This window comes from Spinacia oleracea, chromosome 4, assembly GCF_020520425.1.
Source record: "Spinacia oleracea cultivar Varoflay chromosome 4, BTI_SOV_V1, whole genome shotgun sequence".
Classification (NCBI taxonomy): Eukaryota; Viridiplantae; Streptophyta; class Magnoliopsida; order Caryophyllales; family Amaranthaceae; genus Spinacia; species Spinacia oleracea.
In genome coordinates, this window is record NC_079490.1 from 177,332,009 (window position 1) to 177,351,553 (window position 19,545).

A 19,545-nucleotide genomic window follows, 5' to 3' on the forward strand; every position below is an offset into this window, starting at 1 on the left:
AAATACTAGTGAAAAGATGACATGACATATGATTAAAGTGTTAAGATAAGACCTCCCTTGATGTTGCTCTAACATAACTTATCACCTAGTTTTAAGATCAAGCATATCAATTTGTAGCATTGTAGTTGGTTAGTCTTAACAATGTCTTAAATCGAGTTACAAACCTAAGACTCAACTTAAAACTCAATGTGCGAGTTAAATAAAAATAAAATAAGATTGTATATCATTTGAGATGTTTTAATGAGTTTTATGGGTGAAGAACTAAATTTTGATGGGTCTGAAGAAGTCTTAACAAAATTTAATTAAATTAAATATTAGTGAACACTGACATGGCATATGAGAAAAGTCTTAAGTTAATACCCGCTTAATATTGCTCTAATGTCAATTTTCAAATACAAGAGCAACATCAGCGCCAAGTCTTAAGACTTGAATTTTGTTGACATGATATATGCCCCACCTAGTCTTAAGATCACATATCAATTTGTAGCATTGAAGTGAGTTAGTCTTAACAAAGTTTTAAATCGAGTCTTGAAAACTAAGACTCAATGTGTGAGTGAAATTAAAAAATAAAATAAGATGTACGTTTATGTTATTTGAGATGTTTTAAATGAATTTGAGGGGTGAAGAGTTAAAAATTGGATGAGTCTGAAAAAGTCTTAAAAAAATTTAATTAATTAAATACTAGTTTGTACCCGTGCTAATACACAAGGCTTTTTTAATTAGCACGGACATAAATTTATTAGTAGAAAGATATGGTATATGAGAAAATTCTTAAGATAAAAACCTTAATGTTGATCTAACAAGTGTAATTAAGTGAAATATGATGCACCGTATGGAAAAATGTTGCCACAAACTATTACCCTTGTTGTTTTAACATGTACTTCGTACCACTCTGTAATAAAGAATAGTCTAACCACAAATCAAAAAGTGAGTCAAGCACCAAGACTTGATGAATTGACAATTGTTTGTAAGCTAGCTTGAGGGTCACTAATTTTATCCTTAAGTTTATTTTCAGTGGGTCAGTCGACTCCGTGTGGGTCCAATTCACCCCTCTCAATTGACCCCAGTGTGAAAACACTTTCCTAGACTTTTCGTCCATGCTTCATACGGAGTATTATGATCATATTTGTTCCTTCTTTTATCAAACATTACAATCATCTATTTCCTTATAAATACACTTTTAACTTTCCTGCTTTAATTGCATTAACCTAAGTTTTCTCATTTAACTTGTATTAGAAGAATAAGAAAGAGAGAGAGAGAAAAATAAAAATCCATTTTGAAAAAAAAGAAGCCATGGATGATAAAACTTCCCCTAGTTTCGAATTACCCGGTTTTCGGTTCCATCCTACCGAAGAAGAACTACTAGACTTTTACCTTAAGAACATGGTTAATGGAAGAAAAATGTATCATGATATAATCGGATTTCTTAACATATATCGATTCGATCCTTGGGATTTACCAGGTTTGTCCATTCATTCATATTTTTGCTATGGAATTATTATTTACAATAAGTTTCTATTCAATAACATGCAGCTATCAAAGACATAATATCAATAATAAGTAATTGATTATTTTGTTTTGGTTTGATATTTGGTGTAGTTTTTGTATGTATGTCTGAACATGTTAAATGAAATGAAAATGCAGGGTTGGCAAAAATAGGAGAAAGAGAGTGGTACTTCTTTGTTCCAAGAGACAGGAAGCAGAGCAATGGTGGGAGGCCAAACAGAACCACAGAACATGGGTTTTGGAAGGCTACAGGTTCAGACAGAAAGATTGTGAGCTTGTCAGAACCTAAACGGGTTATCGGGTTAAGGAAGACTCTTGTGTTCTACAAAGGTAGAGCACCAAGAGGTTCCAAGACTGATTGGATTATGAATGAATACCGCCTCCCTGATAATATTGTTTTACCAAAGGTATGTCGTTTCATTATCAATTTCAATGTAAATAACTAACAATCTCAATTTAAATATCAATTTTAATCATACATAACCATTCAAGTTAGACATCTAGTGTTTTTTTTGTTCTACCCTTGACTACAAGTCGATCTAATGGTTTGGAAATGTTGATGCAGGACATTGTATTGTGCAAGATATACAGGAAGGCAACCTCACTAAAAGAACTTGAACAGAGAGCAGCCAAAGAAGAAGAGAAATCAACAAATGGATTTGCATATTCATATCCCACATCTCCTCTCTCTTCATCAAATGAAACTTACTCTTTTCTCGATGCTGCTACTGCTAATGCTAACGCTAACGCTAATGATGTTAATGCGAATGTGAATGTGAATGTGAATGCGAATGCGAATGCTAGTGGTCAATTTTTCCAAGACTTTTTTACACCAATGTCTACAAATGATATGATCACTACTTTGAAGAAGGAAGATCAAACTCCTTTTGTGGAGACCAATTGTAGCCAAGTAGCTGCTGCTAAGAATGTTACTTCTAATACTATACAACTACCCTTTGGAAAAGAGAACTTAGAGCTCCAAGTTCCTAAATCGGGCATGGATTGGGCCCAAGACCCGCTTTTCTCATTGTCATGCAGCCCATGGCTTGAGAATTTATTGAACTTCGCTAGCCCAACTCTAATTTCCCAAACTTGTAATCAACTCTACTTTATTACTTAGTTGTGCAAGATTGATTTCACTAATTTGAGTTAAATTAGTTGAGCTTCTCTGTTGTTTTGTTCCCATCACTATCCTCCCTTCCTATTTCATCAAGAATATGAAAGTTGTGGAGGGAAGAGATGGTTGTTTGGTTCTACAAGTCTGTGAAAAAAGAAATTGGCATATAATAAAGTATAGTAATAATATATAGTTAGTTTACTAATTTGTTAAGTGTATTCATAAACATATACTAGTCGTATCGCATTTATTATATTGGTTTCGTGTTCCAATTCATAATGAAAATTTGACATTCATTACTTATTAGAAGAAGGATTAATAAGAAATAAGATCGAAATAACCACTACTATATAAAAAAAAAACATATATGATCACCACGGTCGCAGCTTCTCCTGACCCCCAAGCAGGAACAGAGTTTATAAAATAAAGGTATTGGGATAATGTTGTTCTTAGTGGAATTGCCCAAGTTAAGAAAGAACACAACAGGAAATTATGCTCGCCCTTAACACACACACAATGCTCCATTTCCTTGCACCGAATAGTTACTATGTAATATTTAGAAATGGCAAACAATTACTCCCTCCGTCCCAAAAATTATTGTCCTGTTTTCTAAATTAGGCGTCCCAAAATTATAGTTTTGTTTCTAATTTTGGCTACTAAGGTCCCCACTTTCTCATGTACTATATTAATTAAAAATAAATTGAAAACCCCACCCATGTACTATATTCCACTTTTCTATGTACTATATTCTCTTTCGCATGTACTTTATTCCACTTTTTCATACAATCAATCATCATTTGTACTTTATTCCACTTTTTCATGTACTATATTCCACTTTTCTTAAAATCCGTGTTTTTGATTCAAACATGACGATAATTATGGGACGGAGAGAGTAGTTCAAATCATCCTATTTGGGTGAAGTGTCATTTGTCGGTCACATTTAGATTTACTGGACTTGATAAGTGATACGTATATAAAAAAAATCATACGCATAGTTTTGGAGTTGGGTTGAGTTGATTTCGGTTTGGATAAAAAACAAGTTGAGCACTTTGGACATTCGCATTCTATATAAGGTTAGATCAGGTAATTCAAAAGAGATGATCATGTATGATTGTATATTTGTATGTATCAGTTTTTGCCAAATACAGTTTTGGTAAAGAAAATAAGTCAATGGCAAGAGTGATACTTGAATGAATAGAGCCCACATGATTTGTTCTATATACTTGCCGATAATCACTCCCTTGAATTGCGTCTACCACTTGCGCTTGGACAAAGCTGATGACAGCAAAATTGTGAAGAAATTAGGCATGACATGAACGAAGACTTTCTGTAGACCATAACATGATAATAATAATCAAGCCTGGAGAATATCAAGTATGTTAAGCTGTTATCTCACTGAAAGCAGCTCGAACTTTGGATCAAAAGACCAGCCAATAGAAGTCCAAGGCCATGAGCCCGTGACTGAGGAGGATTTCCTAAGCCTCTCTCTTGCAACACCAAAAACCAGAAAAGAAAAGGAACTGAAACGGAATAAGGAAAAAGTAGCCAGCTTTCAGAATACGATAATACATGACATCTAGATCTTTCTGACACATTTCATGCACTCAACATTTAAAAACAAAAGTCGTGGACGGCAGGATTCGAACCTGCGCGGGCAAAGCCCACATGATTTCTAGTCATGCCCGATAACCACTCCGGCACGTCCACTAGCTGTTTACTAATGCAGATTTATAAAACTATAAAAATACAATCGACAAAATATTAATTTAATTTTGCATAAATATTACAATACGCATTATTTATTCTCTTATCAGTAGAAGATTCTACAGCCTACAGATGCATATTAGGAAAAAAAAAAATCACAGGCGGCATATTAATGTTTTACCCTTTTTCTCACTGCATGCAGGTGAGATTGTGAGGAGCTTAATTAGGGTTGACATTTTATAACTGAAAGGCTAATTTATTATTCTAGCAAGTTGGTTTTACAACAAATATACACAGCTATGAATTTGGGTGAGAATCCAATTACCAATCAATTGCATAATTGCCTAATCGCTATTTCCAAAAGCATTCATCTTCTGTTACATTACTCTAACCGGCCTATGCTACTCGACATTCCACTTCATCTCAAATATCATATCGTGTCAAATCGCCGACTTTCCTTCATGGGTACGAATAATTGACGCTTTTATTTGAACCAAAATCATGGCGTTCTGATGTTGCTTAGACTCCTATAGTCCTATTTAGCTGTTGTGTTGGACAAGTGATTAGAGCACCAGCCACTCCTCTAACACTCTAGATATAAAAAATCTCATACAAAACCACTATATATTTGGGTGATCAGAGGATCCAATACCCGATATCCTTTGTCAACCAGAATGTCAAAGTAACATGGTGACATTCTTTTAACTGCATAGTCCAAGTTCGAGCAACATAGGCTTCAACAATAGTTCCAAATTAACCACAAAAAATATAAAACTAACAAATTCATTTCATGTAACTTTTCTCAATATCAGTAACTTTATTTTGTTAAAAAAACAATATGGGACATCCTCATCTTACCTAACACATTATTCAAACACAAAGTGAGCTGATGTGTATAATTAAATGCCTAGCCATTATGTAAATTAAATGCCTAACATCTACAATTATGTAAATTGCGTGCAATAATCTTTGTTCCTTCTATCTCTTGTCATCATTAACAAAGATCCTCTTCCTCCATTCTCTTTAATCTACTGCTACATGCTCTTCCAAGTTCCAAACCCACATTCTTCATGTCATTTTTAACTCCCTCCAACAAGTCATTTTTGGCCTCCCTCGGCTCCTTTTCAATCTCCATCACCCCAACCCTTCACTATCCTTACCGGCCGATCACTCACATTTCCAAACCTAAGTAGCTGATTCTCCCTTATCTCATCAATATTCATTACTCCAACTTCCCTCCCAATGTTTACATTCCTATATCTATCAATCAGATTTCTTCCGGTACTAAATCAGTATAAAAGTAGATCAAACTATACAAAAAAGGTGAGCGGCAGGATTTGAATGCGACCACATGATTTCAAGTCATGTTAGATAAATAGGATAACCACTTCGGCAAGTCACTTCATATTGAATTTACATAGTTCAAGCAATATTAAAGTGATTAGTCATCGGTATGAGTCGCTAGTCTCACCACCAGCCTACCACCACTTCAAATAATAACCTTAAGCTCTAAGGCCTTGTTCTTTTTGGCTTAATTTCAGTTTCAGGACTTATTTCGCAGTTCAGTTCAGGAGCATTCAATTCAGTTTAGTTCAGTTCAGTTCAGGAGCATTCGGTTCAGTTCGGTTCAGTTCAGTTCAGTTCAGGAGCATTCAGTTCAGTTCACAGTTAAGTTAAGTTTAATTCAATTCAATTCAACTTATTAATAATTATCAATTCAACTTTAAAGAATAATTAAGCCCTTGTAACCAGGACTCCTCAGTTTTGGGAGAGAATAAATCGGTGAGCTCGAGGTTGATGTAGCCATCGCGAGAAGTTGTTAATGGTGCTTGGAGAGTTGGGCTAGGAAGCACGGAGATGATGTCTGACCCGTGTGTCCCGTGCCGAACACGTATTGGACTTTGGTCATCATGTTACGATACTCCTCGTAGTTAACATTACCATCTCCAACAACATAACAGACTTTGAGAAATCTTCAACAGAGCATGCTTACTAAGTCGACTCAGAACAAGTTCCAACTCAACAACAGAAATCAAGCCATTCTCGTAGCCGTTATACATAGGGATGGCAATCACATCCAAATCTGAACCGAGTCCGAGCCAATCCTAAGGAAAAAATCCGATCCAAATCTGAGAAAAAAAAGTCTGAATCCGAGTCCGATTAAAAACATCCGAATCCGAAATGGATCGGATATGGAGTCTGCAGAGACTCCAACCCGAATTCGAATCCGAGTCCAAATCTGACCCGAAATTATTTCAAAGTGTATTATTTTTCGTAGATAACTTTAAAAAAAAGGAAGTTCCTAATTAATTATAATATAGTTAATTAAAGCGTATATATTTGTAATTTATTAATTTAATAGAAACTCATTAGATTTTAGTAAATGAAAAATATGATTTCTAATTTATTTTAAAATTAAGAAATACAAGTTCTATGTAAGTACACTTAACGCATGATTCGGATTTGGATATGAATATGGATTCGGATTTGGATGTGGATGCAATTTTTTGAGTCCGAATTTTAAATGAATTTGGATATGGATATGGATATGGATATGGATAAGGATGCAATTTTGGAGTCCGGATTTTAAATGGATTTGGATATGGATACAATTTTGGAGTCCAATTTTAAATGGATTGGATATTGATCCATTGCCATCCCTAGTTATACATCTTGAAAGCATCATTAAGCTCTTTTAACCAACACTCTTCGATTTTGGGAGAACAGAAATCGATGAGCTCGAGGTTGATGAAGCCATCGCGAGAAGTTGTTAATGGTGCTTGGAGAGTTGGGATGGAAAGCACGGACACGCCGTTTGACCTGTATGTCCCGTGTCGGACACTTATTGGACACGCGAAATTAATTGCCCGAATTTTTTTTGAAATATCTAGACATGGGGACACGAACCGGATATGCGGTCTTCACTTTTTTTGTGCGAATGAGCCGCAAGGAAATATAAAATACAAATGGGGGCGAGGGGATTCGAACTTGAGACCTAACGTACACAAGCCCTCAGTCTTAACCACTAGGCCAAGACATTATTGGTGGTGGAAACACTTGCTAGACACACATTGGACACATATTTCAATATTAGTCAAAATTTTAAATTTTTACGTACTTTCTTATCTCAATTCTTTCAAAGGTCCAATGCGTTTTTGTAAGCGCGCAAATTCATTCCCAAAGGCTCAAACCCTCACACTCTTTGTTGTTGTGGTGCAGCTGTCAATACTTCACTCTTCATATCTATAACATCCATCTTCTTGTTGCTTTCGTTGTCTTAATTGTTAAGCATATATTCGTATTTTAAATTTGGCAAATTTGCTAAAAAGGACCTTTTATGACCCAAATTTTGCGAGAAAGAACCTTATATAATTTTTCTTTGTGAAATCACACCTTAATGTAATTTTTTTTTGCGAAAGACAACCAAAAGTAAGTTTCCGGCCATTGACTTGCACGTGAGAAGCACGCGTGGCTTTATTTTGTTAACCACACCCAATTTTCCTCCAAAATTCTAAGCTTTAAAACCTAAAGTTGAAATAAATTCAAGTTTGAAAATTCAAGACTCGGGAAAATCAGTGTCTTTAGCCAACTTAAGCCACATGTGATGCTCACGTGCAAGTCAAAGGCCGGAAAAGCTCAGTCAATTCCAAAAACTTCCCTTAGGTCCTTTCTCGCAAAAAAATTTACATTAAGGTATGCTTTCACAAAAAAAATTATATAAGGTCCTTTCTTGCAAAATTTGAGTTATAAAATGTCCTTTTTGGCAAATTTGCCTTTAAATTTAAAAGGTCGATTTATGATATATGCAGCTTCGTATGTGTAATTAGTCCACTGTGATACTTTATATTTGGTGATTGTAATTGGAAAATAAGATAAAATACTTTATATTAATGGAAATATAATTACGAGTATATTTTTGTTTTTAACTAATGTTGTGATTTTATTTTTATTGATATTTATACAGGGTATTATTTTATTATTATTTCATGTGTCCACGTATACATCATTTTTAAGATGGCGTTTTCCCGTACTTGTATCGCCTCCGTATCTGTGTCCGTTTTGATGCAACCTAGGAGTTGGGGCCTTATGGGATCGGAGAAGAGAAAAAGGGGAGAGACACAATTTTGGATTTCAAATAACATCAATTAAAAGTGGATTTCAAATTCCAATGCTATGGGCTTATTTTTCAGAGGGATGGATTTGGGACAATTCCAAATTCAAATCCTTTAATTATCAAATAAGAATTTTTGGGCCATTTCCATCCTGACAGTATCCAAAAGAACCATTAGGGTTTTTCAAAATACAGTAGTAGAGAATATTGAAGTGAGTGAAGGATAAAATAATACTTCGTCGTATATACCTTGAGGCGATAAAAGAATAAGAATTAGGGTTTTCATTGATCAAATAAGACTTCCATCAAAAGTTGCCTTGATTTACTAGGTATTAAGTCTACAAAAATGATTTGCATGGCTGTATATATCTAATTTGGTGTTTATTAATTTGAATCACTTAGTTCCACTAGAAAACAAATTATATAAATTGTAAGATGATGTAATTGAAAAATTATTTCCCATGATAAACGACGTAGTGTGTTTGTGTATTTAACGAACTGGATGGATGCTTTTCACTTTATGGTATACATGTATTTTATCAAATATCGAGCTTAAGAAAATTCTAAAATTTTAACTATTCAATGTAGCAATCGGGGCATCGTCCGGCCACACACTAGTTTAAAAAACAAAACCAGCATCAATTCAATGACACGTAAGCAACACCATGTTGAGGACACGTGTCCCAACCTTATTAATTTGTTATAAAAAAGTTATGGTCATTCATTATTTCACTTTATTGCCATTGGTTATTATGTAATATAATACTAATCCCCTTCTCTTTAATTTACTAGAATTGTACCAAAAGTTAGGATCCATACTCAACTTTATTATGCCTAAACAATCGTCCCCTATTTCATCTTCCCCATTCTTCACCTTCCCATTAACTCTCCAACCTTAATTATTTTCAATGTCAATTTAATTCAATCCCCAAATATTCCCCCCTTCTCCTGTAACATTCTTTCAAAATTTAACCTCCCACTAATAGACTTTTTGACTTATCTGTTTTGAAACGGTAGGAGATTATCAGGTGTTGACATTCAACATTTTGATTGCGTACTTTCATGCATGCAATTCAAGTTGTAGTAACCCCCCCCCCCTCTCTCTTTCTAATAACGATGTTCTTGATTTTTCTTAAGCATATTGGAAGTATGTTGTTTATTTTTCTTGCTTAATTAGTTGCATTTCATTTTGTAGAGAAGGAGAATCTTATAATGTATGGTTTCCATACAAATGATTAAATGTGGTAAATTATCATCGACATTTTGAGACTTTTAGGTAGATTTTATTTGTATATTTTTGTTGTTAGGTAACTTACAATTAGTTTTAGTTCTCCTATAAGAAAAGTTTTGTCAGTATAGTTCAATAGTTAGAATTCTTTAAGCCTTTCCTTTAATTGGATAACATGAGTATGGTCATAAACTGTAACAGTTGCAAATTGTTTGGTCTTTGTAAAAATGGTATGTTATTGGTGGTAATAGGTGATTTAAAGTGGATCTATTTTTTTCAGGAGAGATGAACATAAGAAAAAAAAAATATATAATGGTTAAAAAGAGAAGACTTTATAGGTCGTAAAGTTTTATTATTGTCATTTGGTTTAAACATCTTCTAACACTTGCTTAAGAACAACATAACTTCTAAACCAACATATAACCAGCCCGTTTGTCGAACGGGCCTAAAAACTAGTTAGCTTAAACAAGCTAATTTGCTTGACAACTAGCTCCCAAAAGTTGCCAAATAATTGATAGACAAGTGGGACCAATTTAAATAACAAGCTAGTTGCTAGCTATTGGAGCACAAATTAGCAATGAAATAGCTTGAAATTTTATGTGGCATAACAAGCTAAGTGTCAAATTAGCTTGCCATTGTAGATGCTCTTATGGGAGCTAGTTGTGAAGAAAATTAGCTTATTTCCTTGGGCAAACTAATTTCTTATTTTCAATCCAATGTAGCTATTAGCTTGAAATTTATAAACTTTTATAAATTTTAAGCTAGTTTGTAGCTACAGCCATCGAAGATGTTCTAATAGGTACTCGAATTGATAACATTTATTAGATGTGATAATCAATAACCAATAACGCTAAAATAATACAATACATGAATCACACTCATCTATACTATATATTAAAAGGCGTTTCTAAAGAAATTTATGTGGCACGTGGCGCTCTGCTTGTGATTATTTCATTTTACGTAAACTTCATATATTGAAAAATTAAGAAATGAAGCATGAATAAGACTCGAACCCGCAACTTCAAGTTTAAACATTAACGTGTTTACCATTGAGCTATAACACATTACATGCTATCATTGCAACAAAAATATACTAATAAATGTAATAAAAAGGAACTGATTAATAATATTTTCAAATACGAAATAAGAATAATATAAATGTTACTAATGCAGTAACCCGGGGCATCGCCCGGGGCTAAAACTAGTTATTATGTAATAATGGTATCAGTTCGGAGGCCCAACACATGCTCACCAAAACTTTGGATTAGTTTGTGTTCTGGTTGTGTTGTTGTGTCTTTTTAATTGGATTTCTCCCAAACCCTAAACCCGTATGAATCCAAATTTCCTTCCCAATAATTGAATCCCTAAAAATAAAATTCTCATCCATTGATGAGAATAAAAAACATAGAAAAATCTAGGAAAGACCCAAATAAATTAGGAATAACCCAAGAATAAATTGGAAAAAAACCAACCGAAAAGAAACAAAAAAAAACATAAAGAGAAAACAATGAAAAAACAAGACGAAGGATCGGAAATAGTCTAAATTATCTGCCTAAAGGGCCAAAAAAAACTGAAATCATAGACGATGAGAGACAATTGAGAAAAAAGAGAGGGGGAGAGAGGGAAAGAGGGGAGCGGCTTATATAATGAGCGCACCAACCTAATACGAGATAAGTAGCCATTTGAACCTGGAGAGGGTCTTAGTTGGTATTGGGGTGGGCCCGGGTTCGCCCGCTGGAAAATTTTATAGTGTATTTTTTGTTATGGCCATCCCTAAAATTTATGTGTAATTGTGTAATTATATACTTCCTCCATTTCTTTTTGTTCTTTACGTTTTCCTTTTTAGGTGTCTCAAAATGTTCTTTACATTTAATTTTATATTATCAAATAAATGATTTAATTTTCTATCAAAATTTGTGTCAAATGATTATTTTAACCAATTAAATTCATTGGGTCATTTAATCTCTCACACTTTTCTATTGGGACATCAAAATTTTCTTATTTTTCTAATATCAGAATTTTGATAAGAGTGAAAACATTACAAAAAAACCAAACGTAAACAACAAAAAGAAACGGAGGGAGTATTAAATTGCTTTTTTTTTCCGACCCCCTCGTAAATTGTTCAAGATCCGCCACCGATTTAAACTCCTGACGCATATAAAAAAAATTCAATTTTTCTAACCTATGCACCTTAAACAATCATTGTATGATTATATTAAGTAATTAAGTATTTTATCTCTAGTTAATTAAGGTTAGAATGTCACATTTTCAACCTTCTTATTTTTATTAACAGTTTCCCTAATATATAACCTTAATTATTATCTCCTTTCTTATTTCCCTAAAATATTCCCTTACTGGATTTTAGCCCGCGCAATGCACGAATTCTATGAAATTATTAAGTTAAAATAAAACTCTTTGTGAGGGGGTCGAAAAAGCACGAGGCTAATGCGTGACCTCGTCCCTCGTGGGTGTGACGCTTCTTTTTGTCAAATCAAGTGTAATTGGATTTCCTGTGAGTTTACACCCAATTGACTAGTAATATAGGAGTCGCCATTCAGTTTTTAACGACAATGAGAAAAACTGACAAAACCCGGTTATCGTGACATAAAGGGAGTGCAATTATGTTTAACCACGACGGCCGTAGGTTCCCTTGTGATCCCTGGTGGTGGGGATCGCTCAACGTACACCCGCAGGGTAGAGATTGAGGGTTCGGGGGACTGTAACTACCGAGAGGAGTACTCGCTCTTCGATAACTCCAGAGGCAGGATATCCTTACTAGCTCAGCATAAATAATTGAAGGGACATGCGTTAACTATTAAACTAATCTGAGTTGATTTTAACAATATGCAACATATAGTACTAGATCGAGCGCGATTATCTGATTTAGATTGTTTTAAGGGACCTAGCATGATAATCCAATTTCCCAAAAATATCATATTTATTAAGCGTGATCGAACAATCAGATTTAGTTAGTTTAACAGTTCATAAAAGGGCGAGGAAAGCAATTAAATCATAGAAAAGGGACACATTACGACGCACCCTTGAGAGGTGCGTCACGCTTCTCAGAAAACTAACCACTTTGACTTTGCTATTTCTCCTTTTATTTAACGAATCTCAAATTATGGGACAGGATACGTTCTGTTCGATTTATGGATCGATTGCGACAGAACGCATGATCAGTTTTGCAGCGTGAGGCTTAGGCTTAGGGGTTTAGAGTCAATACTCAGAATAATAATTGTGTGTTGTTCTTTTTTCACGTCGAACTTAAGGCCCTATTTATAGAAAAGAGTTCGTGGAAAGATAGATTTGTAGAACTCTAATCCACGAGGAATTAGGAAAAAAACACGTACCAGGTATTTTCCGCGCCCAGGCCTGGGCGCCGAAGCTTTCGGCGCCCAGAACCAGGCGTTGAAAATAGGACCTGGGCTGTTTTCTCAGTCAGATTCGGATTCCTAGAATCCGGAGTATTTGAGATTTAATTGAGTCTTTTAGTGCGTATTAACCTTGTGACGGGATGCGTCTGGGCCCGTTACGAACTCTAGGCTCGTTAGGATTTTAATTAATACGTGACTCTTACTTTCGAATCATATTAGGAATAGGATTCTCTCGCAATTTCTATCTCATTTAGGATTTATGTTGGAGTGCAACACCTAATTCTGACAGGTTTCTATCTTTTATGACTTGCCACTTTCAACAACTACCATTACGGTAATTACTATTTTTAGCAGGTTTCCATAAATAGCAGGTTTCTATAAATAGCAGGTTTCGGGTGAAATAAAAAGGGGAATTGAGATTCGTTATTTTATAGGAGATGCGTTGTCAAGTGGAGATTTACGTTTTCATCATCGAACCTTCCCTTTCGGGAATGGGGACAAAAGTAGGTGTCTACACTCTTATATATACCAACTGTTGGATTTTATATATTAGATTAGATGAGTGTTTGATGTTGGATTGAATTTCATTTTATATTTATTTTTTTAATTGTTAGAGTGGTTGATTTTGGATCGATGGAGTTGTATATACGTAGTATTCGTAATTAATTAATAAAAATATTTATGAGTCACCTAATTATTTATCTACGTGGCACTCGACTTTTTTAATTCATAAATAATTTTGAAATCTTATTTTTAATTCGCCAAAATCATTAGATTTCTTACGTGGCGCTCTAATACTGGATTAGTGTTTGATTTTGGATTGAATTTTATTTTAGATTAGTGTTTGATTTTGGATTGAAATTTATTTTTGGTTAGTGTTTGATTAATTTAGTTTAGATTAGTGTTTGATTTTGGGTTGAATTTTATTTTAGATTTGTTTTTTTTAATTATTAGAGTGTTTGATTTTGGATGGAGTTATATATATTAGTAATTAATTAATTAAAATATCTATGTGGCACCTAAATAATTATTTATGTGGCACTCGATTTTTTTAATTCAAAATAAATTATAAATCTTATTTTTAATTGGCCGAAACCATTCGATTTCCTATGTGGCGCTCTAATATTTCGGAAAATATGTTTACATGGCACTCGACTTTTTTAATTCAAAAATAATTTTGAAATCTTATTTTTCATTTTTATTTTAGATTTATTTTTTAATTATTAGAGTGTTTTATTGTGGATGGAATTGTATATATTAATAATTATTTAATTAAAATATCTATGTGGCACCTAATTAATTATCTACATGGCACTCGATTTTTTAATTCAAAAATAAATTAGAAATCTTATTTTTCATTGGTCGAAACCATTCAATTTCCTATGTGGCTCTCTAATATTTCAGCAAATATGTCTCATTTATACATATACTAGATTTGAAACACGTGTGATGCACGGTTTATTATAGATATATTCATATTATCATATATAAAAGGTTATTTGATGAAATACAATGAAGTTAGAAGAAAAAAAAATCACAATCAGTTATGCCGATAACTAAGAATAAAACACAAAGAATTTGCTAATAACAAAACATGCATGCTGAGCGAGTGTAATTAATAATTTTTTTGAACCATCGACTAATGGATTACGATTTGTATTTATATTTCTATTTTAATTATTATATTTTACTCAACGCAAATGACATTTAATTTGCAGATATGTTATCCTAAAAATTGGTACTCCTTAGATAAAGAGTGTTCTTTATCGTAAACTTGGAGTAAAGTATAACTCTAAGCTATTACTCAATTCCAACCATTAATCTTATCGATGCACGGATATGTATTTTCATTGCATGAGAAATACACACTATAATAATATGAAATATATAAAAACGCGGTTAGTTTATAATTCAACAAATACATACTATAAAGATATATTATAAAATACTCATATAAGATATTGTTAACCTTGTACTTTGTTATACTCATTTTCTTTATCGGTTGGTTAATTACATTAAATATCGAATAATTTCTTCGTTATGATGAGATAAAACTAACCTAAACAATAAGGAGGATAAATTTTAGTCTAAGTAATTTATATACTTCTTACTCGTTTTCCATTGGTAGCATAAATATAACACTTACCGGTTACCATTTAAACAACCCATGCATATGATGCATAACTAACTACATGTGAAGGAATTTGAGAAAAAATGGTGATAAAAGTTACAAAGAAAAACACCACAATCACGTACAATTACAAAATCGAGTAGGAGGAGAAGGAGTGACGAACCTACGAACACTTAACCCTAAGACAACCAGAACTATTTATAATGTTTTCATGGTTAAAGTTTAGGTTACATTAAACTCTAGTTATTTTTAATTGAATTTAAACTTTGACTATACTTTTATCAATACAAACCTTATCTCATGGAGTATTTATCTTATGACTCAATATTAATTATTACTGTACGATTTAAAAAAAATACATTCTCATATTTCAATATTCAACCTATGACCCAAATAATTAAAACCAGGGGAAACAAATCTACCCGCTTCTTTTGTTTTCCCACCCAAAATCTACCACTACAAAAAAAAAAAAAAAAAAAAAAAAAAAAACCCAAATGTTTGGATATAAATCCATATATGTATAAATACTATGTAGCAAAAGATAGTTTTTTCCATTGATTGAAAAATCTTCTTCGTTTATGTTATCAAATTAACATACGTCGTATATTTTAATATTAATATATCGTTAATATTAATTAAATATTGTGTATTTGGAATTCTCGTCCTCAATCTATAGTAATATCATATGAAGTGTGATTCTTATATTTATCTTTCTTAAACATTTAAATATATTTAATATTTCAGCAAATAATATTTCAGCAAATATATATATATATATATATATATATATATATATATATATATATATATATATATATATATATATATATATATATATATATATATATATATATATATATATATATATATATATACATTAGATTAGATTAGATTAGATTATCTCCTTCCTTGTTTCCTTATACATATATAGTAGCTACTTTTTTATTTCTTTAAAGAGAGCTTTAGTAATTTATGTCATTATCGACATACGTTGTTGAAGTCGGAGCAAATTATCATACCTCCATTAGAGTACTAAACTAACAATATGAGCATATTCATTCAAAAACAACATAAGCATATTCATTCAAAAAAAAAAACATGAGCATAGTCACTAAAATAAAAATAAAACTTGAGCATATGATTTATGCTGTGATCAATGGCCTTTACCACATTCAAATTGTCACATTATCGTACACCAACTTCCTCGCAAGCTTTAGGCCGTACCTTGTTATACCCGTCTCGCCATCTCAACCTCCCATACTATTTCACACCTGTTATGTGTGCCTCGAATCTTCTTTCTTGAAGGATGTTAGGGTGTAATAGTGGAAGGCCTGACTTCAAATAGACATATCTCATGATCTACTCATTAGATTGAGTTGATTCAAGTAGGTGGTGAAAGTTTGTCTCAATAGCTTTCCAACGCCTGGTCATAAGCTCATTTTGGATGAGAAATGAGGGAGTTATGACTATTTTACGAGAAGCTGTCATGAAGCAGGGGAAGTTCGGCCGATTTCTTAGATGGTTCGGCCGAACCTGAAGAGAGTCAGGAACTTTGAGATTTTGGAGGTTCGCCCGAACTTTGGGTAAATTCGGCCGAACCTGACCTTGGTTCGGACGAACCCTTTAAAGGTTCGACCGAACCCTGCGGGTGAACTGTTTTCTTCTCCGTAAGATTCAATCGACGTGGCATTTTCTTGTCCCTTAGTGGTTTGATGTCTAACACTATAAATACCAAATGTAATGTGAATTTCAGAATAAGAGAGAGAAACACAAGTGAGATTGAAACCCTAGATCTAAGCATACATAGAATTCTCTATTCTTCACCTTTAAGAATTCCTCTTTGTAATTCTTTCTCCATTGAAGAGTAATACAAGCTCCAAACCCTCCCCCATGGTGGATGTAGCTCATTGAAGAGTGGACCACCTTAAATCTTTGTGTGAGTTTAATTTCTTCAATTATTTCTTCTCATTTTTCAAATATCAAATTGTCATACAAATCAACATTCAGGCTCAAAAGGATCCTTCATTCATAACAACACCTCTTCACAACTGCAACCAAAATCTCCCCCACCTCTTTCCTAATCGTCATTTCGGATATGAGCATCAACATTTACTTTAACATATTAAATCCAATTCTTAATTAAGAACAAATTATTTGGTCAAAGTGTTAATATAAACACTACAATAGTATACTGAATAAACCACTGGAACATAACATAACATAACATAATATATAAGTGTCGTAATGCATTAATCTGATAAAAATATGGAGGGGAAAAACTTAAACAAATAAAAATATTTTTTTCCCATTTATTTACAGAACAACAATTTTTTTTGCAAAAAGTCTTGCGCGCACAAGGTGTACAATAAATTTATTGTACACCAAGATAACTTTTACCCAATTTTTTTATAACTTTAACCTAATTTTGATTAACTTTTATATTAGTAATAAAAAAAGTTGATAGATAAACATTTTAAAGGGTTAAATGATTAATTTTATACATTATTAGTCATTTTGAAGAAATAAGTTTTACTAAAATTAAAAAATTTATCACTAAAAACTTGATAACTTTTACATATATAAGCTTAACTTTTAAGCATTTTAAGTTAACTTTTACTCTAGTGTACAATATTTATTGTACACCCCTTATAAATAAGAATTTGTGTTTTTTTGGAACCATTTAAAAATAAATAAAGCCCGGCTATATGGAAATAATGTGCTTCGTACTCTAGGAGTACAACTGTACAATATATAAGAAAACAAGAAAGGAAATAATAAGGTGATATATTAGGTAACTAATTAATAAAATAAGAAGTTTGAAAATCTCACTTTTTTTTTTATAAACAAATTTATTCATTGATAAAAAGTTATACGACATCTACATAAAAATTTAAATTTAACAAATACATAACAATCGAATCAAATAAAAACTTCCTTTCACCATAGCTACGATCGTAGTATATCAAACATTCTGTATATCCTCTTTTATATCGCTGTGATTTACGGCCTTCATTGACGAGGGAGTCTATAGATCTGTTGTAGCCGTGACAAATATGATTTCCGTCTGATTCGTCTGATTGTAGTCGAAAGATTGACATGCTCTTCGATCCCGCATAAATCTTTACCAAAGAAACAACCTGGACTAAACTAAACACACAAAACTTAACTAAAAACAAACCTACCATAGAGGTACTTACTATACTGAAACAATCAAACCCACCATAGGGGTACTTACTACACTGAAACTATTAGTTTTATTGAAATCTGACGCAAAAATAGAATTGAAAGAGAAGAGGCGAAAATAACCAAATTTCCGAAGAAAATTGGCTATTTCCGCCCTAAAAAACCCTAATTTTTATAAACGCTAAAAGGAGAGAGAAAAGAGGGGATTTGAAAATCTCACTTTAATTAACTATAGATAAAATATTTATTTTCTTAATATAATTATAGGAAATTTTGTGCAACACTACCTTTAAGTTTGGACGTTTTGTGAATTACTACTTTATAATTTTTTTTTTAATTTTTCTACCTTATAAGTTTGTTTAGGTTGAGTAACACTACCTTGTAACAGTTTCTGTCAAATTCCTCCGTTTGTGGGCCACACCTCCAACGTTTCCCTCCATTTTCAGAATCAAAATTACCCCTATGTCCCCCCATTTACTTTCCCACCAACTTCTATCTTCTCCTTTCTCTTTCCTCTGTCATTTTTCTTTTCCTCTGCTTTCACATTTATTCTTCTCTCCTTCAATCTCAACCACAAACCCTAAAGCCATAATTGATGATGCTACACTTCTGAATCTTCTTCAAGTCAAGAGATTCTTCTCTTTCTTACGCGCAGTGGTCCAAAAGGAGATCTTGGAAAGATGAAAACGACAGGAAGTGGTCCAAAGGATAAGGGAAAGGGGATAATGCCAACGAACCGACAAGGTGGATCCCAAATCAGGTATTAAACAGTTAAAACAATGCGATTTTAGTAGTTTAATGTGATATTATTGGTTAATTAGTTGTTTAATTAGGAATCCCTAATTTTTTAATTGCACTGTGAAATTTTGAATCAAAAACCCTAATTTTTTATTGTCATTGAAATCCACAATTGTTTAATGTTGTTGGAAACCTTAATATGATTGTTTAAATGATTGTTTAATGTGAATAATGATTAATTGATTGTTTAATTGAAAAACCCCTAATTTTTTAATGTCTAGGGTTTCTGGATTGGGTTTCTGGATTAGTGTTGTGAAATAATTGATTATTATTGGAAAAATTAGATTAGTGTAACTGATTAGTTTATTAGTTTACAGTGATTACATGTGGTTACTTTTTTGTTCGTGTTGTGTAACCAAGTCGAACACTTGGACACGTACCCGAGTCGGGACT

General features: G+C 32.8%; 1 protein-coding gene and 1 non-coding gene across 2 annotated transcripts; one reads left to right on the forward strand and one right to left on the reverse strand.

Annotated features, from left to right (window-relative positions):
* The first annotated feature begins 1,184 nt into the window (after nt 1–1,184).
* LOC110788159 (NAC domain-containing protein 6) lies at nt 1,185–2,668 on the forward strand. Its single transcript, XM_021992796.2, has 3 exons — nt 1,185–1,462; nt 1,645–1,913; nt 2,072–2,668. Exons 1-3 carry the CDS (start codon nt 1,294–1,296, stop codon nt 2,624–2,626), a joined length of 993 nt encoding a protein of 330 aa, XP_021848488.1. The 5' UTR covers nt 1,185–1,293; the 3' UTR covers nt 2,627–2,668.
* Nucleotides 2,669–4,248: 1,580 nt separating this feature from the next.
* Nucleotides 4,249–4,330, reverse strand: TRNAS-AGA (transfer RNA serine (anticodon AGA)). The gene has a single exon. It is a non-coding gene; the product is annotated as a tRNA-Ser (tRNA).
* Between the last annotated feature and the right edge of the window lie 15,215 nt (nt 4,331–19,545).